This window comes from Piliocolobus tephrosceles, chromosome 4 (genome assembly GCF_002776525.5).
Source record: "Piliocolobus tephrosceles isolate RC106 chromosome 4, ASM277652v3, whole genome shotgun sequence".
Classification (NCBI taxonomy): Eukaryota; Metazoa; Chordata; class Mammalia; order Primates; family Cercopithecidae; genus Piliocolobus; species Piliocolobus tephrosceles.
Genome location: NC_045437.1, coordinates 149,231,488 through 149,255,146, shown reverse-complemented (window position 1 = coordinate 149,255,146; position 23,659 = coordinate 149,231,488). Strand labels below are relative to the sequence as shown.

At 40.2% G+C, this 23,659-nt stretch overlaps 1 protein-coding gene across 1 annotated transcript in view; it reads right to left on the bottom strand.

The window, feature by feature from the left end:
* The window catches only part of DIAPH1 (diaphanous related formin 1), a 102,015-nt gene that overhangs the window by 59,192 nt on the left and 19,164 nt on the right, over positions 1 to 23,659 (bottom strand). Inside the window, 15 exon segments of the mRNA XM_023193050.2 lie at positions 1 to 366; positions 1,135 to 1,314; positions 2,404 to 2,468; positions 2,926 to 3,041; positions 3,644 to 3,760; positions 4,399 to 4,517; positions 4,687 to 4,797; positions 5,259 to 5,367; positions 6,892 to 7,031; positions 8,500 to 8,563; positions 9,393 to 9,479; positions 9,672 to 9,802; positions 10,318 to 10,419; positions 13,203 to 13,358; positions 14,389 to 14,415. The exon segment at positions 1 to 366 is cut by the window's left edge and continues 63 nt beyond it. Of these exon segments, the coding sequence (XP_023048818.2) occupies positions 1 to 366; positions 1,135 to 1,314; positions 2,404 to 2,468; positions 2,926 to 3,041; positions 3,644 to 3,760; positions 4,399 to 4,517; positions 4,687 to 4,797; positions 5,259 to 5,367; positions 6,892 to 7,031; positions 8,500 to 8,563; positions 9,393 to 9,479; positions 9,672 to 9,802; positions 10,318 to 10,419; positions 13,203 to 13,358; positions 14,389 to 14,415 (1,890 nt within the window).

The following is a 23,659-nucleotide window of genomic DNA, read 5'->3' as shown; positions in this document are numbered from 1 at the left end:
AGCATCCCCAGGCAAAGGAGGGGGTGGAGGGATGCCAACATCCCCAGGCAAAGGAGGGGGTGGAGGGATAGCAGTACCTCCAGGTAAAGAAGGGGTTGGGGAGATGCAAACACTCCCAGTCAAAGGAGGTGGAGGAGGAAGTGGAGGAGGAGGTGGTGGAGGAGGAGGAGGAGGAGGAGGAGGAGGAGTGGTACTATCCCCAGAAGCAGGTGGTGGTGGAATAATAGTGCCAGAGTCATCAGGTAAAGGAAGGGCCGGGGGAGCAGTAGCACTACTAGGAACAGAAGGAGCTACAGTAATAGCTGCCGCAGAGAGGGAAGCCATTTCTTTCTTGGCATCTTCCAGTTCCTTTGTCAGCTTGGCAACCTACAGAAATAACATCAATGTGAGTACTTCTCACCCCACTTCAGGGACTACTGGGCCTGGAAGGAACCTAATAAATGACTTAATCCAAACTTCTCATGTTACAAATGGAGGAACTGAGGAGTCAGAGAAATGATATGATCACCTAAAGTCACACTGCTTAGCAGCAGAGCCAAAACTAGAATTCAGGTCTTCATGTTCTTAGTTCAGCATGCTTTGTATGCTTTGTATTAAGACGACGATTTCAACTTTTATGTTAAACTCTCCCTTGATTAGAAAATGTAAAGGTCAAGTAAATCAAACGTTCTAGTTATATAACTAATATGTGCTACACAGATGATTATATAACCACACAAGTAATCAAGTTATCAGATACTTGATTTAAAGATCATTTAAATATTTACTACTGCAGAGAGAGTGTGTAAGGATAAATCTGTGCAGAGATGACTAAAATAACAGGAAATTAGCCAATTTTTAACAGTTTAGTTTTTATTCCTAATTTATTAGAAGACTTATTACCTTTATTTCTGGGTGGTAATGCAACTTACTTTACTCTTAATGTTCTTCTGTATTTTCCAGATTTTCTGTCTTATGTGTTACTTACCCTCAACACAAACCAAAAACCAGTATATTATTTTAAAAATATGCACCATGTAACTAGACTACCTATTAGTAGCTGAACCCTCCCTAGGAGTAAGATGACTGACTCCTGTTCCAAGCATGTGCATCCAGAGATTACAGGTCACTCTGCCTTCCCTGCTCAGGCATTACCTCTCCTGTGAGCTGGGACACTTCTGCTTCCAGGTCCTGTTTCTCTGTGGCAATTTGTTGCTTTTCAGAATGCAGTGCATCCTTTTCTCCCTGAAGATCTTGAAGCTTCTGCTCAAAATCACTTTCCAGCTTTTTCATTTCCACCTGTAGCTCATGTCGGGCTGTTAACTCTGAGTCCAGCTAGAGAAAAAACGAATCAGGCTCCCAGCAAGCTCTCCATCTCAGTAAGAAGCACAGTATTATTACCCATAATTCCCTCCACCTCCTCTTTTGCCTGGGGGTGCTGGGATCCCCTCCCCCCACCATCTCCTGTTCTGGGCCAATACTTGATCTACAGAGCTCACAAATCCAGGCCATGCTTGGGGAAAAAAGCAGCATGATTCTGATCTTAAAATCAAGGTCTGGCTGTGTGTGGTGGCTCACACCTGTAATCCCAGCACTTTGGGAGGCCGAGGCAGGTGGATCACCTGAGGTCAGGAGTTCGAGACCAGCCTGCCCAACATGGTGAAACCTCACCTCTACCAAAAATACAAAAATTAGCCCGGCATGATGGTGGGCGCTTGTAATCCCAGCTACTTGGGAGGGTGAGGCAGAAGAATAGCTTGAACCCGGGAGACAGAGGTTGCAGTGAGCCGAGATCGCGCCACTGCACTCCAGCCTGGATGACAGAGTGAGATTCCGTCTCAAAAAAATAGAAATAAAAATGAAAATAAAACATTCAAGGTTAAAGGAGAGGGGAATCGGTTCGTTTCCATAGATTCCCTATTTTTATAGTTAAAAACAAATAATAAGATTTTAAAGGTATTTAAATAGGACTGCCATGATAGTACAATCCCAATATACTCTAGGATCAAAAACCTATTCACCACAATAAGAGTTCTTAACAACTGAAGGGAAAAAGATAACTCTGACATGCTCTAGTTCTACTGTTCTAAGGACCCTAGTTCCTATTGTTCTAGGCGTTAAGAGGCCTAAAATGCCAAGCAAACCTGAGCGTGCCATTACTATTATATGAGTATCATCTGTCTTTCTTTTCCTGCCCAGTAGCCCAAGAACTGCAAGCCCACCACTAGAGCTCCTCATGAAGACATCCACATCACTTTCTCCAATGACTAACCTACACTGGAAAGGTTTCCCCTGGGCACTACACTATTGGGTGCTAAACGCTTCCAAAATACCACAGAAAAAAAACTGTCTCACAGATCAGGAAAATAATAATCCTCAAAGAAAGATATACTCAAACACATGTTTTTGGTCTCTCATACGCACCTGCTTTTCCAGCTCTGCAGCTTTGGCTTCAGATTTCTCCACCTTTGTCTTATCAATCATTTGATCTGAAAAGAAGAGTCAGTAAGTAAAGCTCCTAATTCTCTTGGTCTATTTATTTCATACCTAAGCCCTTCCAAAGAACAGTCTTTTTGATCATTTTTATTATCTTTCTTAATGTTCTGCACTAAACAAAGAAATGAAACTTTCGGCTAAGTTCAGCATGTAATCTGAGTGTGTGGTAAGGCCACCATGCTGGGTGGTATGAAGCATGCCTACGAGTGATACCTTTGACTCTGAGACCACCAGGAGTTCCTGCAAAAGGTGCTGGTGTGTGTTTTATGTAAAAATAAACTAAAAACCTATAGATTCCTAGCAAAAATGCTGGTTATTACCTAACAAAGGACAAAAATGGAAGTATCTGGGGACTGGAAAGGTATCTTCTCTGACATTTTCACTGAAACAAGATGCAAAATGAAACGAAGAAGCAATACTTGGAAGAGACAGATAGAAGAGTATGCTTACCAATTAATCCCTCAATCTCAATCTGGAGGTGACGGCACTTGAAGTCAGGATCAGCCCCATTCTTGTGCAGAACTATCTGGGAAATACATTCTTCAATCAACTTATAGTACTGGGGTCTACAAGAGAATAAAACAGGGTCACCAAAGGAAAATCAAAATATAATTTTCAGAAGTATTCAGGACCAAGAAAACTTAACTGCTTTGACAACTGAGAGACCTGGAAAAATTTTTGTAAAGTTAATACAAGTATCACTGCCATGCTAAGCAGACTCCTTTTTCCACATCAACTACCCTACCCCATCTACTTCAGATAATCAAAACTTCTTGCCATCTGCTCCTAGTGCCAACACTTTCCCATCTAAAAATTTGGGTTTGATCCTTCCTGTGATGGATAGTGCTATTGCTAAATCTATACTTCTAGGAAACTAGAAAGAATTTTAAATTGCCACTTCTCTTTGCTATCATCTTCATCCTATTTACCTACTCCCCTCCAAAAACAGAAGGGCATTTCACCTTATACACTGTGACCTCTTCCATAGGGATGTCTTTGAGTGGGATTAAAGAAATAAGACAACTTCCTTTATTTCTGTGACTAATGAACCCTAATCTTGGGTCTTTGTCTTTACATTTTCCCTTTACAGAACAATCTTTGAATTTAAGGAACTCACTCTCTCCACTTAGGCTCGAATTCAAAACTTCCCATAAGCACACCATCTTACCTGGCCTCATAGTCATTTCGGACCAAGAGTAAGTGCTGCAGGATGGAAAGGAAGTGTGGCTCTGCCTTGGAATCCTTCACTGTGTTTAAGAGAATCTGAAAGACTTCATTAAAGTCAGTGGAAAAGGGGACTAGGCTAAGGAAAGCAAATATGTAGAAATTATGTTTGACAGGTGGCCTATTTAACTCTTGAAAAAGCTAGGGAAAAGTAACAAGACACAACTTCCATTCTACTGGCTGTTCTTCCTGTAAACATCACCAGAAACTTTAAGCTCTCTAAAACGTCCTTTAGTCAAGGGACCAGTGAGTTGGGTGGTACTATACACACAGAGGTTTCCTAGTAAGTACTTGGCTTGAAGATCAGGCAGTAGACAGAAACTAAGAGGTAACTGCCTCAAAGTCACTTATTGAAAATATTAACAGGTAACTAAATTACTGCCTCTGTCAGTTCAAACATCTCTAAAAGCCAGTTCTACATCTTAGTAAGCTAAGCTATCACATTCTAGGAAGCTTACACTGATTTTGATGGCTTCCATGCTCAACAACCCTCAGATCACCTTTACTGACTTCCCTGGTCTATGATAAGGTAAGTAAAGCCAGCAGCAATAAAAATACATCTGCCTTATTTAATGAGAAGACACATAAGCCCAATGCTCTGTTCTGACTCATCATCTCCCAAACCATTCCACATAGGGACCACAGAACTAAATACAATGAATGGCTCATCTATCTTGAACCTAGTCAGTCAAAGGATATTCCATCTCCATGCGAATGTCATCCAGCCGTCCCTTCAGGTCATAGGAATCCTCTTCCCCTTGTTCATCAAACACATTTAGTTGCACTCTCATATCTTCGTTTTCAATCTCTCGAAGGTCCTATCAACAAAAGTAGAAGTTAGGGAAACCCAAAAGTATCCTCTGTGGTTAGAAACCTAAGCTTTTCAACCTGGTTTTTAATTGAAAACCAGAATCATCCCAGGGATGACTGGAGCTGCAGAGCAGGAAGGAACCAGTCTAGCCTTTCTGATGAAGTGTAATATCTTACCTGCAACACCTGATGTAGCCCCAAGCGCATCAGTTCACTTCTGATGTGAACTCGGAAGTCAAGTTCCTCAGCTGGTGTGATGAGAGCATTGATCAGCTGTAGGCATCCAACCTAAAATACGAAAATTCAGCAGCTATGTCAATGCTAACTCCTGGAGATCAAGAATCCATTTTCTTTACATGCATTCTTAGGTCCCCAAATACAACTTGAAAGATACAGTCCAAAAACTCTAAAAATGACTTTTCTACTATAGCAGTGAGACCTGGTTTGAGTACAGAACTGGAGAGCCTAAAACTCTAAATGGATTCCAAGGATTTGACAGTATGTTATTGTAGGTCTCGGTTTTCCTAGATTGTAAATATATATCATGCCTTTTTCCATCTCATAATGAGGAAAACAGTTCATTCTTTACCTTCTTAGAAAGAAGGTTCATCATTTTCCCTTCATAACAGATTCTGAAATGTAAAATATATAGTTGGGAGTCACTCCATGTATATTATTAAAAGGTCAAATGAATTTGTCTGTCCATCTTGAATTCTATTCTCGGGCCCAGTTTCAGGGGCTATACATGCCTTCAATGCAATAGTGGTCCCACTTTTTAATCCATCCAGCAGTGGCTGGAAACGTTCCACTTCATCCATCTCAGCTCTTTCTGTCATTGCCTCCAAAACCCTTTCATTCCTGCCCAAGAGAAAGGAAATGGAGCGAACTTTCCAGGTACTCTAACACAAATTCATAGATTACACAGGGGCACAGACCACTTAGGAAACAGGACATTATTAGTGTTCCAGATTTCTCACATTATATTGTCACCACTCAGTTTCCAGAAACTGCTGAAAGCTAAGGACCATCTCTTCAGGGAAATGCATTCCCTACAATCCATCCCTAGGCTCCTATCCATAAATACCAGATCAAGTGCCCTGTTCCATGAAGTATAAATTGATACAACTTTTGGAGGGACATTTAACAGTACTGATCAATTTCTCATGCATGTAACATATAGTCTACTTCTAGAAATGTATCCAACATATGTGCATAAATGTGAAAGAAGATATGCACAAGGATGTTCACTGCAGTATCATTTGTAAAAACGATCACCTAGAACAGATACAGAAATCTGCTTTAAAAAATATCTGTAAGTTGGCTTGGCACGGTGGCTCACGCCCGTAATTCCAGCACTTTGGGAGGCTGAGGCAGGCAGATCACAAGGTCAGGAGTTCGAGATCAGCCTGGCCAATATGGAGAAACCCCGTCTCTACTAAAAATACAAAAATTAGCCAGGCCTGGTGGCGGACTCCTGTAGTCCCAGCTACTTGGGAGGCTGAGGCAAGAGAATCGCTTGAACCCAGGAGGAAGAGCTTGCAATGAGCCGAGATCGCGCCACTGCACTCCAGCCTGGGGAACAGAGCGAAGCTCCGTCTCAAAAGAAAGAAAAAAAAAAATCTGTAAGTCCAGCAAGAGGGAAATTGTTAAATAAATTATAGGCCATACATACATGTATATGGAATACTAAATAGCCACTAAAGATAATAAGGTAGATCTGTAAGTATGGACGTAGAAGAAATGTCCAAGATCTATTATTAAAAAGAAACAGGTTGAAAAGAATGATTAAGCTTTCGTTAAACTAAATCCCTCTTCAATAATAAAAATCTATCCTATATATGCAGTTGGTTTTATAGGCATAAGTGTCATTCTTCAGCTCTTAAGATACTATCTTTTGTGGTAGCAGATGTCTAGAATCAAGGGAACGCAATATGTTTGTCTATGCTTAGAAAACTTTCTATGAGACTATTCCATGCCATTAACAGTCACTGTCTCGGCAGAACAGGATTTGGCAAAGAGATGAGGTAGTTAAATTTTACTTTATATACTTCTGTATTGTTTGAATTTTAAAAATAACATTGTGCCACTTCTGAATTTAAAAAAAAAAAGAATAGTAAAAAGAAATCCTCATCCTAGACAATACAGACATTAATGGTGATATGGGAGACATTTTGCTATACCTCTGATAACCAGTGGAACATTCAGGATAGCACCCATCACTTAGGAATAGTTCTTAAATGTTAAGATTCTTAGTGTTCACTTCTGGGAAGAAATACCTAATATTTATGACCGAGGGGACACCCAACCAACTCAACTGCCCTCTAAACTAAGAGAAAATGATAAAATGGAAAATGGAGAAGAAAAATGATTCTAGTCACATACATATCCTCTGGCTGTGGTAGAATACAAAGAGCAGAAAGCAGCTTAGCTGCATCAATCATCATGTTGGGAACAGCAGGATCCATGGCTCTGACCAGCAGTAGGATTCCTTCTTCTGTCTCCAGCATGGTCTTGATTCCAAACTGGTAGGGCCAAGAACAAATAAAGGAGTCTGAAAGATGATAGCATCTAACTGGGGACAAGTTTAGGGATTGTTATGAGTTGAATGGTGTCCTCTTAAATTCCAGTGTTGAAGTCCCAACCCCCAGTAACTCAAAATGTAACCTCATCTGGAAATATACTCATTGCAAATATAATTAGTCAAGCTACAATGAAGTCATACTGGGGTAGAATGGGTCCTTAATCCAATATGGCCAGTGTCCTTATAACAAGAAGAAATTTGGATACAGATACATACAGAGGGAGAACACCATGTGATCACATAGGCAGAGATCAGGATGATGCATCTACAAGATAAGGAGTGCCAAGGATTGCCAGCAAGCTACCAGAAACTAGGAGGGGTATGGAACATATTATCACACACAGCTTCAGAAAGAACCAACCCTGCTGATACCTTGGATTTTGAAATTCTAGCCTTTCTAGAATTGTGAGATAATAAATTTCTGTTAAGACACCTAATTTTGTGGTACACTAGAAAACTAATACAGGGGTAGAATACTTTTCCCAATATACTTAGAGATGAACATACCAAAATAATTTTCTAGGAGGTACGACAGAATTAGATGTCTTCCAAGATTAAAAGTCTTTGGTTTATATGTTTCTTGTTAATTCTCTTCCTCCTAATCCAATGGAGTAAGTTAATTACAACAAAATTAAACAACGAGGAGGAGAGATTTGTCCTCAAAGGCACACGATTGTGGGCTCCCTGGGTTGAATTACTAAACAGACAAAAAGAAGATAAAAATGGAGCAACAGTCTAGAAGAAAAAAGAAACAGGAAATAAAGCAAATATTGCAAAAACAGTAACTACAGGTCAGGAAATTCAAGAATTAGCAAAAGAAAGTAAAGAAAGAGAGGCCGGGCACCGTGGCTCACGCCTGTAATCCCAACTAATCCCAGCACTTTGGGAGGCCAAGGCGGATGGATCACAAGGTCAGGAGATCGAGACCATCCTGGCTAACACGGTGAAACCCTGTCTCTACTAAAAATAAAAAAATAAAAAAAATAGCCGGGCATGGTGGTGGGTGCCTGCAGTCCCAGTTACTTGGGAGGCTGAGGCAGGAGAATGGCATGAACCCGGGAGCTGGAGCTTGCAGTGAGCCGAGATTGAGCCACAGCACTCCAGCCTGGGCGACAGAGCGAGACTTCATCTCAAAAAACAAACAAACAAACAAAAAAAACAAACAAACAAAAAAAGAAAGTAAAGAAAGAGAAACAACATTGAGCCTGTCCTCTGAAACAGAAGTTAGAACTGAGAAAAAAATATCCATAGAAGCATGTATACGTGGCAATGAAAAACAGTTATGATACTAAAAGAGAAAGCTAGAAGTCCTGAACCTCATATTCCTAGTTCCTCTTTCGGGTTTGCCAATAGAAGAGAAAGAACAGGCGTCCAGATGGGGTTTGGAATGAGAATGGGAAAAATCTCACCTTGTTGTTCATAAAAGCTTTCAAGCAGCGAATAATCTCATGCTTGTTCCGGCTATCGTAGCTCCTGTACATAGAAGACACAATCAGTAAGTCCCTTTATTCTCTACCCCTTTCCCATTTTAAATCTTGCAAACAAGATTCTTAGGAATAATAGCTCCATCTAGCAGATGAGTAAATTTTAGGAAATAGCACTTTGCCCAGAAACACTGAAGAAAATAGATAACTGAAAAGGCATCTTCACCGTCAAAAAATCTGGCTGATCCTCTTGTAATCCAAGAATTAAGTATTAAATTAAAACCTTCCTTTTAACTCTCCCTAGGCTCCTGAGTGCTAAATTCTATCAGGATAACATCCCATCTATTGCTGCTTGCCTCGCTACTAGAGGTTTCAAGTCTGAGAAGATATATGCAGGTCTTGGCCATGTATTATTTTGTTTCAGAAAGATTCCTGAAGTACTCTGCTTCCGGCTGGCTTCAAGGTAGCCTAAGAGAGTCCAAGGTATACCTAAAATTATTCCAACCTTGAAGAATGCCACAATACTAGTCCCAAGTATATTATAAGACTTCCAAATAGATATTACCCAGACCAGATTACAGGGCAGCACTAAATCAGATTTTATTTCCAGATTGAAAAAGAACCAGTGCTGGGAGACTAATAGTATTATATGGTATATATTAGAGTTATCCAACATGAAATTTAAGTTCCTCCTCCCTTTCCTGTATCTATAATCATCATTCATCCTCTAGTCACCACTATGATAAACCCCTTCTCAGCTAAGAGTACATTCCCCTAGCCCACGACTTTACATTTAACTATACTTTCTACTTCAGAGCAAACAGCAAAGTCCCCTGTGACTCTCCAACTTGAAGTTGCAAAGACTTGGAAATCCTCACCCAGCAGTCTCTTCTTTCTCATCATGAAGTCGTTTAAGAATGTCCAATAAGGAGGCCAAGCCTTCAGCACCAAATGTTTGCACCCAACTGTAGGGAACAAAGAAAGGCAAAGCAATATCAAATCAATAAACACTTATTTGCCAAACAAAGTTTATCTTGACAACTTTCTACTCCCAATTCAGACTATTCTCATACTTCCCCAGCTCCTTTGATCGTCAATCACCACCAGTGAAATCCAACATTCGGCTCCTACTCCTGTTACCTCCTCAGAATCCTCACCTGACGGGGTTGTTGTTAAGAGACACACGAAGGGACTCCAGGCAGCTGAGCAGAGGCATATCCCGCAAGCCTGACCTCAACTCCTGAATATACATCATGGCAGACTTAGAGCTCTCCTTCTGGCTCATGCCCTGGACAGGAGGCAGAGACAGAGATTAGTAATGGTGGACCCAGTCATAAATTAGGGACTAGCATTAGTCAACAGAATTTATATTTTATTTTTATTTTTTATTTTTAGTAGAGTCAAGGTCTTACTACATTGCCCAGGCTATTTCGAACTCCTGGGCTCCAGCGATCCTTCTGCCTCAGCCTCCCAAAGTGCTGAGATTACAGCAGTGAGCCACCACGTCAGGCCACGTTTATCAGGGCAGATACCCATCTCGCATACCACCAAAATATGTGAGACTTAGAACTGCCTATCCCATTCCCTATATTTACAGACTTCATGAAAATTTAACCCGGCAAAAAGTATGGAAGCATGGCAACTAAGTAAGAGAGTAAAAAGTGAATAGGCTTATATAATGTAATGAAACCGAATTGATGCAAACATAAAATGTTACATAAAATTGGCAAAAAAAACACAAAAAAACAGGTCCAAGACAAGGGCACAGTCTCCCATGTCATGGGTACCTGCCCCAGGACTCACAGCCTTGGAGGTGTACAAGTACTGGGACACCATCTCCCTCTTGATGATGATGTCCTTCTCCCTCAAAGGTTGCTGTTTCTCCTCATTCAGGTTCATATCCAGCTAGAAGAGGGAGAAAGAAGAGAAAAAACAAAATTGCCTCAAATTCCTTACAAAATTTTAGTGTTTAATATTAGTATGCTTAGTGAAGAGTTGAGCATGTAAAATGCTTATTGAGTAAATAAATCTTTTTGATCCCTAGAAATTTAAGCTATTACAGCTGATGAAAATTCCTCAAAGATAAGTATAGTTAACATTTTAGTATAAATCTCTAAAGACATATACATACTCTTTCTCTAAGAAAAATGGACTCAATAAAAATGAAAGATTTATTTTGTATTATTGAAAGAAAACCACACATAATGCTTTCTGCATCAAGGATGGACCTTAAAAATCTCTTCAGACTGAAGCACTGGATGAATGGCATAATCTAAACACAATCAAAATCAACAGCAGCAAACTCTGCACCAACTCTAGGGCGTACAAACCCATTACCCCCAGTTAACTCAGTCCCTGTACAAACTCCTTTCCCACAAAGAAAGAACTGGAAACTCTATGATAAAGCAGAGATACCTTGACAGACATAATCTGATGTATGTTTGGGGAAAGGCTCTGCTTGATCCTTCTACACATATAACAACCATGTGTCCAAGTCTAGTACCTCAGTGGGCACAAATTTAGCCCTAATAATTCCAGAATGTTAATTGAATTGAGAAAAATATGGATGGGGGGATGTATTCTATTTCTTCTGCAAGTAGCAAAATTAATCTGAAGTTTTTGTGACTTAATTCCTGGTGCTTTTTTTTTTTTGAGACGGAGTCTCATTCTGTCACCCAGGCTTGAGTGCAATGACACAATCTTGGCTCGCTGCAACCTCCAGCTCCCAGATTCAAGTGATTCTTCTGCCTCAGCCTCCTGAGTAGCTGGGATTACAGGTTCCCGCCACCACACTCAGCTAATTTTTGTATTTTTAGTAGAGACAGGGTTTCACCATGTTGGCCAGGCTGGTCTTGAACTGCTGACCTCGTGATCCACCACTGCCAGCCAGGTGCATTCTTCCTCTTGCAGATAAACTGAACATAGAAGTTACAAAATGGTGGCCCTCAAGTTAAGTCAAATCCAAAGATAAAATGTTTCACTTGGCTAGCTCAACATTTTAAATCTGGGGGACCTTACATAAAAATACAGATCTCTAGTAAAACAGCACCAATGGATGCAACCATCAAATTTCATGTTGTGGGAAACTCTACAGGTCAAACAAATGGTTTCTTCAACAATTTTTTTTTTTTAGTATCAATAATAAGGATAAAAGAAAAAGAGGTGCAGTGGCTCATGCCTGTAATCCCAGCACTTTGGGAGGCCGAGGCAGGCAAATCACAAGGTCAGGAGTTCGAGACTAGCCTGGCCAACATGATGAAACCCCGTCTCTACTTAAACTTCAAAAATTAGCCAGGCGTGGTGGTGTGCACCTGTAATCCCAGCTACTTGGGAGGCTGAGGCAGGAGCATTGCTTGAACCCGGGAGGCGGAGGTTGCAAGTCTTGCTCTGCTTGCGACAGAGCAATACTCTGTCTCAAACAAAAAAGAAAAAGAGGAAGGGAAACCTATAGTTTAAATGAAAATTGAGAATATCAGTACAGTGGACTATATTTGGAATTGTGATTTGAACAAACTGGTTTTTGAAAAATCACCTAATTGGGGAAATTCAAATAGTGACTAGGATATTTGATGTTATTCAAGATTTATTATTTTTTTTAAATTACAGATTTCTGACTTTTTTTGAAAAATAGAAATATCTGGCACTCCTAGGCAAGTATTCCCAACTGGAATGCAATCACCTACTAGAACTGAGTTGTGGCTGGCTTTTCTAATAAAAATGCCAAAACCCTCTCTTCAATTTGCCACATTCCCCACTTATTTTGTCATCTTCTGTCTAGTCTGCTTACCTTATTTATACTACCTGCCTGGCCCAAGAGACATTTAAACTTGCAATCCAAGGCCAAGAGATTATCCTGATAGACCATACTCTTTAGACTCTTAATGTACTTGGAATATTAAGAGACAAACTGAAAGATTCAGTGAAAAATAACAACAACAGTACCAGTTGAGTGCTTACTATGTACCAGGCCCTGTGCTAAGGATTTTAAACCTAAGCTTTTAATTAAGCTAGGCCTGCCTCTAGTCTGTATTTGAATCTGAGATCACATATCCATGCAATATACAGGCCTTATGAAATCTTATACTCATCAAAACTTTCCAAGACTTAGCACTAATGGACACTCATTGAATACCCTCCTTATTCGGTGTTCCTCACTGAGGAAAACAAAATAAGTCACATGCACATACACTTCGTTACTTAGCTGACTTCAGACAGAATCTTTAAAGGTCTTCTAGCAATTCTATGTATTTTCTTTCCAGATTCACCACTAAATACAGGACCTTGAGCAAATGATATTCCATTTTCAGTTTCTCCTTTATACAGAGTTTGTTGTGAATACTTCAACACTCTATCTGCTCTGGCTTAACCCAAAGGTGGTCTCCATATTACAATCTTTGGTACACAGGGTGAGATGGTCCACTATGTCTTTGTGGCTAAAGTGTTGCTGGGCAGAAGGACATGAACAAGACAGTGATCGGATGTTTCCAAATACAGATTCCAATTTTATGAACTGGTATTTGTATATTTAGTTCCTAATTATGGGATTATAGGGTTAATATTAAAAAGTTCCATGTTAAGCCTGGAATTCTTTGTAACAAAGCGCTAGTTAGGGAACGATGCACCAAAAAGAGCCCACCATGCCCATAAATTCCCAGGAAGAAGCAACATTTTGGGAATGGAAAACTTACCAGCATCTGTTCAAAGAGAACCAGAACTTGTTCATCTGAAACATCTTGCAATGACTGTGCTGTGGCATCATCCCCATATGATGCAGAGGAATTTCTATGAGCAGAATTAGGCTTTTCCTTCTCCTTCTTAATTCTCATGCTGGTAAATCTCTCCAGCTGAGAAACAGAAAAAAGCATTAACAGTGATCTATTTTCACTTACATAACAAACCACACATCAAATTCTTTACCCCTTTAACCTCTTACACGGGCATGGTTCCTCTGGTTCACGAGCAGTTCAAGACTCTTCTGACATGAAAAGAAGAAATCAGTCTTCCTCCTATCTAACTTAGCATACTGACTCTGTACTCTCATCTATGTTCAAAGATAAGAGAACCAAAGTATTAAGATTTCAAACCTCTTTACAATAGAAGAAATACTGTTCTTGATCTCCCCTACCATTTCTAAGCCTTGTAAAGTAGTACAGAACTGAAAGCCTCTCATGACAGAGTTCTATCAATAAAATGCCCTTTGTTTCCTTCTAGCTACCCAACAATAAATGTTGCTAGGACCCCAGAGGATGCCTCCCTTAAAGAGGTATTACTACAGAATTTAAAAGATATAAGCCACATAGGATTAATTTGTCCTTAAAGTCAGGATTCACTCCTTTCTCTTGAATTTGTACACTCCACAGCACTTGTGTAATATAAGCAGCAAAAGTTCAATATATATTCTTCAAAATCCCCTTTACATGACATCTCGTCAGCAAAGAATACAATGTACCTCAGGGGCATATATGCCATCTCTCTGCCAAACAAATGCTAACAAGCCATTCCTCAAATCTCAAATACCAATGCTCACATCAAAAAGAGTCCCCAATAAGCAATAGCTTATCAGCTCTCCTCGTTAGAAAATAACAGTAATTATCTGTAAGTATTACAGAGCTTCAAGTGATATGAGTGGCATTCAGACTGCAAGTCAGCTTGGAGTTTAAAAAGCATGCCTAACTTCAGAAGATAATGAAGGTCCATGGAAATGCATGCAATGGGCCAAACACAGAGCAAAGAGTTAGGAAAAAAGCCTTGAGATACTGAGTAGAAGCCATATCACCACTATAAGTTACAGAAAGTCAAAGTTATGAAAACTGGTAAATATTATAGTGTAGGCAATGAGCTAGAACATGCACATGCTAAACAAAATATCCTTACCTCATCTGCCATGAGCCGCTTCAGAGTCTAGGAAAGAGGAAAAAGGAGGGAAAAGAAAGAAGAGAAATCAGTGAAGTACAAGGAAACCTCCCAAACACCAGACGGGCTGGGGAAAAAAGGGAGAGAAGTTGAAAGGATCCAAGCTACTTTCCACAAGCTAATGATTTCTGTCAAAGTATTCCTTAGCACATTCCCTCAAGTAAGGGACAGGAAGAATTTTAAGGTCACTAACATATGACTCTTAAAAAGGAAAAAAAAAAAAAGAACACGACGCAGAACTGGACAGAATCCGAATCTGATGACCGATACACTTATGAGATATGCTCAACTTCATAGTAAATAAGGCAATGCAAATTAAAACCACAGTGAGATATCAATTCACACTCCCAAGACTGAAAAAACGTTCATGTCCGTCTAGTCACAGACCAACAGGAACTCTTAGTGGTACTATAAAATGCTATAGCCACTTTGGAAAACAGTAAGGCATTATCCAGTAAAGTTAAATATGCACACGTACTACAACGCAACACATCAATTTCTATGTAACTACCCTGCTGAATTTTGCACATACGTAGTGGAATGTGTATACCAAGAGTGTTCATAGTAACACTATGACATGTAAAACAGAAAACAATGCAAATGGTCATCAAGAGTAGGGCTTTCTGATCCGCCATCTGGATATATTGGAACCATCACCAAAACACAAATTTTCATAAAAATCCTTAAGGGGGAGGCCATCACTCTTGAGGTTGAACCCTTGGATAAACCAGAAAATACAAAGGCCAAAATCCAGGATAAGGAAGGAATTCCTCCTGACCAATAAAGACTGATCTTTGCTGGCAAGCAACTGGAAGGTGGATGTGCTTTGTCTAACTACAGCATTCAAAAGGAGTCCACTCTTCATCTTGAGACTTTGTGGTAGGGCTAAGAAAAAGAAGATGCCAGTTTCCCTTGCTTTCCTAGGGCATCATCAGAAACAGATTTTATCTTAAAAAAAAAAAAAAATTATCTGCCAGGCACGGTGCCTCATGCTTGTAGTCCCAGAACTTTAGGAGGCCAAGGTGGGTGGATCATGAGGTCAGGAGTTCGAGACCAGCCTGATCAACATGGTGAAACCCCATCACTACTAAAAATACAAAAATTAGCCGGGTGTGGTGGTGCCTGCCTGTAATCCTAGCTACTCAGGAGGCTGAGGCAGGAGAATCACTTGAACCTGATAGGCAGAGGTTACAGTGAGCCGAGATCACGCCACTGCACTCCAGCCTGGGTGACAGAGCGAGACTCCATATCAAAAAAAAAAAGAAAGAAAGAAAAGAAAAGAAAAAAGAAAAATAAATTACCCATGTTTTAGTGTTCAATTTGGGGAAGGACAACAAACACTATGCATGAGGGAAAAAAAGCTACATTTCCTGAGCTAGTCCAACAGAGGGCAGCAACAATCAGCAAAGTGAATCACAGCACAGTCAGTACAAGCAAAACTGTTTCAGAATTCAATACAACGCTCAAACAGCAAGCTCAATTATTAAAATAGAAACCTGCTGCTTCAGTATATTCGGAGTGTATTGCTTACTTAGTTAATACTATGTGTATTCTTCTTACAGATTCTATGTTGGCAAACGGTTTTGTTCAGTAGTCATTTTTTAATTGTATCATTAGTTGTGTGTATTCTCTGAAATGCAGAATAAGTTCCTAGATCAAGACAAAAAAAAAAAACAAGAAAACAGGAGTCCAGGAAGATAAATGCTACTGGAGCTTTATTTATGTATTATGTCTCAGATGTCCAAGCTTCTTAAAATTAAGTCTCTAATCATCCTACCTACATCTAAATGCATCCACTTTCATTATTCTCCTTGTTTGCTGTCAATTCTCTTCTCGTCCCAAACCAAACCCTTACTGTCCTAGCCTGGCTGTGGTAAACATTTCACTTCTTGGCCCTTCTATTCAGTCCTCCACTAAACATTAGCACTTTTACCTTTAACTACAAATATAGATACTGAAGAAAGCATAAATACAGAATGAATTTTTTTTTAAATATCCAAATCTGGCTTATGAATCCAGATTAATAGGAACTTTCAGGTAAAGGATGTCAGACTGAATCAAAACATCTAATTTCTCTCCTTCTTGAAACCTCACTAAACCTACAGAAAAGGTGTTTTTTAGAAAGTAAGAAGTGATGCAAGGAAAGAGCCTACAAGGTTGGGAAGAACAAAAGAGCAGCTGCAAATTTTGAAGACTAGGACTAGAAGAATTAAATCCAACAGATTACAGAAAGCTGAGTCCTAAACTGGAAAGACCAATAACCAACCCATTACACTTAAGGATCCTCAAAAGGCTCAGGAATAATTGGCACCAGATACCTATGGAAATAGGAGTTAAAGGAGGAGGAGGCTAAAAATAAGACTGGTTGGAAGCTGTTTAAGAAGCCAGTTAGATACCTAGATCCTACCCCACCCCTCAACCATGCCATTGGGAGACTACCCTCCCTTCTTCCAGCAGAGGTCTGGAAATCTGTTCTCAGAAGAGGGTAAAACAGAGGGTCTCTGGATTGGAGGATGCCAGGGACCCTATACTAAAAAGAAAAGTAAACCTATGCATAGTACGTCCTGAGACACTTAGCACGTTTCCCCCTCTAGTCTTTAGAGCCCCAGCAGCCTGGCCTTTCCCCTTGAGACAGAAAATTAGAAGTGTCTTCTCTGGGGAATCAACTTAAAGCTTGTGACATAGTCCAAGTAGATCACTTCAGAGCTCCATCGTCCAACACGTACCACTAGGCACATGTAATTACAGAGCACTACTAAGGTGGCTAGTATAAGTGAGGAGGAATTTATTACATTTTATTTAATTTTAACAAAATTTAAATGGCAAATTTATCAAAGAAGCTCAACATTGTACGTCATCAGAGAAGTGTAAATTAAAATAAGATACCACTATATACCTACTAGAATAGCCAAAATCCTCAACACTGATGACACCGAATGCTTGCAAAGATGTGGAGCAAGAACTTTCTTTTCTTTTTTCTTTCTTTTTTTATTTTATTTTATTTTTTGAGACAGAGTCTCACTCTGTCACCAAGGCTGGAGTGCAGTGGCATGATCTCAGCTCACTGCAACCTTCGCCTCCCAGGTTCAAGCCTCCTGAGTAGCTGGGATTACAGGTGCCTGCCACCACACGTTGCTACTTTTTGTATTTTCAGTAGAGACGGGGTTTCACCATGTTGGCCAGGCTGGTCTGGAACTCCTGACCTCAAGCGATCTGCCCACCTCGGCCTCCCAAAGTGCTGGGATTTATAGGCGTGAGCCACCGCACCCAGCCAAGCAAGAACTTTCAATTCATGGCTGGTGGGAATGTAAAATGGTACAGCCACTTTGGAAGAGTTTTACAGTTTCTTATAAAACTAAACATACACTAACATAAGACCCAGCGATCATGTTCCTTGGTATTTATTTATCCAAAGGAAGTGAAAACATATGTCCATACCAAAAACCTGAAGACAAATATTTACAGCAGCATTATTCATAATTTATAGCAGCATTATTCATAATTGCCAAAACCTGAAAGCAACAAAGACATCCTTCAGTAGGTGAACAGGTAACTAAACTGTGGCACATTCAGACAACAGAACATTATCTGTTGTCTTAGTGATACTCTTAAGGGCATACTGCTAAAAGAAAGAAGCTGATCTGAAAAGGCTACATATGGCCGGGTGCAGTGGCTCATACCTGTAAACACAGCACCCTGGGAGGCTGAGATGGGTGGGTCACTTGAGAACAGGAGGTTAAGGCCAGACTGGTCAACATGGTGAAACACCACCTCTACTAAAAATATAAAAATTAGCTCAGCATGGTGGTGGGTGCCTGTAATCCCAGATACTTGGGAGGCAGAGGCATGAGAATAGCTTGAACCTGGAAGGCGGAGGTTGCAGTGAGCCAAGATTGAGCCACTGCACTCCAGCCTGGGCAACAGAGCAAGACACTGTCTCAAAAAAAGAAAAAGGCGGCCAGGTGTGGTGGCTCATGCCTATAATCCCAGCACTTTGGGAGGCTGAGGCAGGTGGATTGCCTGAGGTCAGGAGTTTGAGACCAGCCTGGTCTCACTGGTCTCAGAGAAAAATCCCGTACCCACTGTGAAATCCCGTCTCTACTAAAACTACAAAAATTAGCTGGGCATGGTGGCGGGTGCCTGTAATCCCAGCTACTTGGGAGGCTGAGACAGGAGAATCACTTGAACCTGGGAGGCAGAGGTTGCTGTGAGCCAAGATCAAGCCATTGTACTCCAGCCTGGGCGACAAGAGCAAAACTCTGTCTCAAAAAAAAAAAAAAAAAAAAAAAAGAAAGAAAAAAGAAAAAGGCTACATATTATACGTACCCAACTATATGACCTTCTAAAAAAGGCAAAACTGTGGAAAAAGTAAAGAGAACAGTGGTTGCCAAGGGTTGGGAGAGGCAGGTAGGGTAGGCAGGTTATGAATAAATAGAGCACAAAAGGTTTTTAGGGCAGTGAAAAATATTCTGTATGATACTATAGTAGATGGATATATGTCATTCAAGGATTGCACAACACTAAGAGTGAACCCTAATGTAAACTATGGACTTGGGTGATGCTGATGTGTTAATGCAGGCTCATCACTTGCAATAAATGTACCATGCTAGTGGGGGATGTTGACAATGGGGGAGGCCATGTGATATGGTTTGGCTCTGTGTCCCCACCCAAATCTCACCTTGAATTGTAATCCCCATAATCCCCACGTCAAGGGCGGGACCAGGTGGAGGTAACAGGATCATGAGGGCAGTCTCCCCTATGCTGTTCTCATGATATCAAGTGAGTCTCATGAAATCTGATGGTTTTGTAAGCATCTGGCATTTCCCTTGCTAGCACTCACTCTGTCCTGCCACCCTTAGAAGGCAAAGCAGAAGGTGCCTGCTTCTCCTTTGCCTTCCACCACGATTGTTAAGTTTCCTGAGGCCTTCCCAGCAATGCAGAATTATGAGTCAATTAAATCTCTTTCCTTTATAAATTACCCAGTCTCAGGTATTTCTTCATAGCAGTGTGAGAAAGAACTGATACACCATGCACGTGTGTGGGCAGGGATATATGGGAAATCTCTGTACCTTCATCTCAACTTTGCCAAGACCCTAAAACTGCTCTTTAAAAAAAGGGCTTAAAAAAAATTTTAGGGACTGGATGTGGTGGCTCACATCTGTAATGCCGGCACTTTGGGAGGCTGAGGGCCCAGGAGTTGGAGACCAGCCTGGGCAACATGGCAAAACCTGCCTCTACAAAAATATTTAATCAGCCAGGCATGGGCCAGGCGCGGTGGCTCACGCCTGTAATCCTAGCACTTTGGGAGGCCGAGGCAGGTGGATCGCAAGATCAGGAGATCGAGACCATCCTGGCTAACACAGTAAACCCCATCTCCACTAAAAAATAAATAAACACAAAAAATTAGCCGGGGGTGGTGGCACGCACCTGTAGTCCCAGCTACTCGGGAGGCTGAGGCAGGAAAATCGCTTGAACCCAGGAGGCAGAGGTTGCAGTGAGCCGAGATTGCACCACTGCACTCCAGCCTGGGCGACAGAGCAAGACTCTGTATCAAAAAAAAACAAAATTTAACCAGGCATTGTAGTGCTTGCCTGTAGTCCCACCTACTCAGGAGGCTGAGGTGGGAGGATCAGCTGAGCCCCCGAGGCAGAGGTTGCAGTGAGCTAAGATCACATTGCTGTACTCTATCCTGGACAACACTGCAAGACTGTCTCAAAATGAATAAATAAATAAAAATTCAGCATCTCAGTTGAGATGTCTGTAAATGTAAAATAAACACTGCAGTTCATAACAATATAAAAAAGTAAAATATTTCGTTATAATTTTTATATTTCATTCATATTGAAGTAATATTTTAGATATATTACAGTAAACTTAATTTCACGTTTCTAAAACTAGAAAATCTAAACTTACAATGTGATTCACATTAGATTTCTATTGGATGGTGCTGTCCTATAGCAAAGCAACCAGCTTTCAAATCCTACCCATGCGTCTAGAGTTTCCAGTCTGCTTTGTAATCCCTCATTCTTAAACATGAGTAGACAATCCAGGATTATCAGACATCTGAGGAAAGCTCCTAACATGAGAGAAAAGGGGGCTGGGGGAAGCAACTTGCCATATAAACAGTATGCAACAAGAAGAAAGATGTTTTAAAAATCATTAATATCCACAAGAAACATTCAGAGGGAAAAAGAGCTCATTAGAAGTTTAAAATATGAGACCAGAAATTAAAACTCAATAAAAGGACTGGAAGAACTAAGGAAATTCCCCAAAAACTACAGCAAAAAGAAAAGAAAATTAGAAGACCGGTTTGGGAGGACCAATATCCAAATAATAGGAGAAAACATAAAATACAGACCAAGTTATCAAGGAAATAAAGAAAATTTCCCAGTATTGAAGGGTAAGTCTCTAGCACAAAGGACAAAAATAGATTAGTCAAAGGCATATAATGGTGAAATTTCAAAACACTGGAATACAAACAAAATCCTACAAAATTCCACAGAAAGGATGAAAACAGGTCATATATAAAGGAATCAGAGCGGTTCTGGGTTTCTTAACAATAATATCAACAGCTGGGTGGCAATGGAACAAGGCCTTTAAAAATCTGAAGAAAAATAATTTCCAAACTACAAATCTATACCCAACAAAAACTATCAATCAAATGTCAGCTTAGAATAGACATTTTCAGACATTTAAGCTTTAAAAATCTGTTCCCATATACTGCAGGAAGCTACTGTAGGACTTGCTCCACCAAAAAGAGGATGCGAACCAAAAAAGTGTAAGAATTGAAATACAGGAAATGAAACCTAACACATAAGGAAATTGAAGGAAATCCCTGGGATAAAGATTCCAGGATGACTGTATGTAACAAGTACAGAGAACCACCAGTTAAAAGGGAGCAATGAGACTTGAGCCAGACCCTTGAAGCCTGTCATCAGCATCATCTGCTTTTGTTCTGAATTTTAAAATTGACAATACCTGGGTGAACCTGACCCAGATGGTTGGCCTGTCTGGACCATATGTTAATAGTTTTTTTCTTTCCTTCTCTGCTCTACTACCTGGACTGTCAGGGATACTCATTCCACCCCCACAGAACTTTCCTGCTTTGACTTATTCAGGAGATCTGGAGGTTGCATACGGTAAGCTCAGAAGCAGAAAATACAGAGCAGTGTACTCCCCCAACCATATTCCTGTTGAATGTCTAGTACTTGGCCCTCACTGCAGGCCTGCCAGATGCTCAACTGTGGCAAACCGTTTCTCAGGTCTTACTTACGTCCTGGCCAAGTGATGTCCTTAGAATCTAGGTGCACTTGTAAACACTCAGAGAATCCGAAGCTGGTCTATGCCTGTGAGATGGTATTCAGTTTTTCTCTGCCCGGAAGACTCCATCTAACAGCAGCAATGCCACCTTTTATACACACATTAGATTTTTGTTTCTTATGTTTTCTATCTTTCATTTATATGCAAATAATTATTAAAGAAAACATAAAATATTTTTAAAGGGGTAGAAAAACATTTATTCCATAGGAGTTTTTATGCAACAGAATTAGATGACTAGATAAATGTCTAAAGATAATTAGTTGGTACAGGAAAATAATTTAATAGAATTGCATGTATTAAAATGAACTTCTCTTCTCCAAAAGATTCTCAATGCTATCAAATCTTACTTAAATCAATACAAATTGCTCAAAGGTGGAGAACATCAAAAGTAACAGTATCAAATATAAATGTATTTGGTTGGGTTCTTCTCTGCACTAAGACCATCCATCAACATAAAAATTAAAAGCTGTCCCTTTACTCCCTCCCTTCCAGAGAGTAATTCAAGTTCTGATTCAGTTACCACATCCTAATGTAATATGTGGTAAGATAAATCTTTTGGTACCATCTACAGGAAATTAGAAACTTCCTAGATACTTTATAGTTTACAACAACAACAACAACAACAAAAAAGTCAAAAGACCTCCAAGGTATTTATTCCCTGTAAGGCCAAGCTAATAAATAACTTAATGAGTTTGAAACACCCTGATTAATTATTATCAGAAAACATAAATGAAGTTTAAAATTTATTTTGCATATCTGGATTTGTTCTTGCGGTGGTAGCGGTTGTGTGTATTAATACTTCAGCTTTTTAAAAACAGGCCAATGGCAGTCTTCTGCACAGAGGCTCCCTCTGTTTGCTTAGTAACAGAATTAAATCTATTGTAAATTCAGGACACAAGAAAACTCATCCAAGAGACTGATTTACCTCTACTTGACTCTCTGAATCTTTAACTTTTCACTTTAATCAGAAAAAGGGCGCAGAGAATACTCAGACAACTAAGCATGGTCTCTTGGCACAGGATGCTCATGTAGCCAAGCAAAAGGTAACTGGGTAGTTCTTAGCAGCAGAGAGGTTAGCAGGGATCTAAAAAGAGAGTATGACTAAACATTACTCTGAACACAGAGTACATTCTACATAGCAAAAAGTGTTTCTAATTCCTACTTCTGTGCTTCACATGGACAATTAATCATGGACAGTAATTGCAAGAACCATGTGGCCAGCACACGGGAAATAAAAACCCACAAAATCTTTCTAAAGATTTTGTTAAGGCTAACTTGTAATAGACAACTACAATTATATTTGAGTTCTTGGCTAAATGGACTACCACCAGAACAGCACAGCTGAATGCCACTTGGTCCTTACACTCTGATGATTCTGGGAGGCCCAGGATCCGTGGGAACTACAAAGGTTTTTGTTTTTTGTGGTTTTTTTTTTTTTTTTTTTTTTTTTTGAGACAGAGTCTTGCTCTTGTCGCCCAGGCTGGAGTGAATGGCATGATCTCGGCTCACTGCAACCTCCGCCTCCCAGGTTCAAGTGATTCTCCTGCCTCAGCCTCCCGAGTAGCTGGGATTACAGGCACCTGCCACCATGCCCAGCCAGGTTTTCTTATATGTATAATCACAACACAATTCACCAACTCCCTCAGTATACACTCCACTCCTACTTCTCTCTTTTCTGACATCCACCTTTGCTCATGGGCTAATTTAGTGTGAAGAACATGTTTAATGTGATAGGTGGAAGTCTAAGACGTCCCCCAAGATTGCTAGCCTGATGTACATACCCTGTATAATCATCAGGACTGTGAATATGATAGGATATCACTCCTGTGATTAGATTACGTTTTAGGTACAATTGATTTTTTTTTTTTTTTTAAGACAAGGTCTCACTATGTTGCCAGGCTGGTCTTGAACT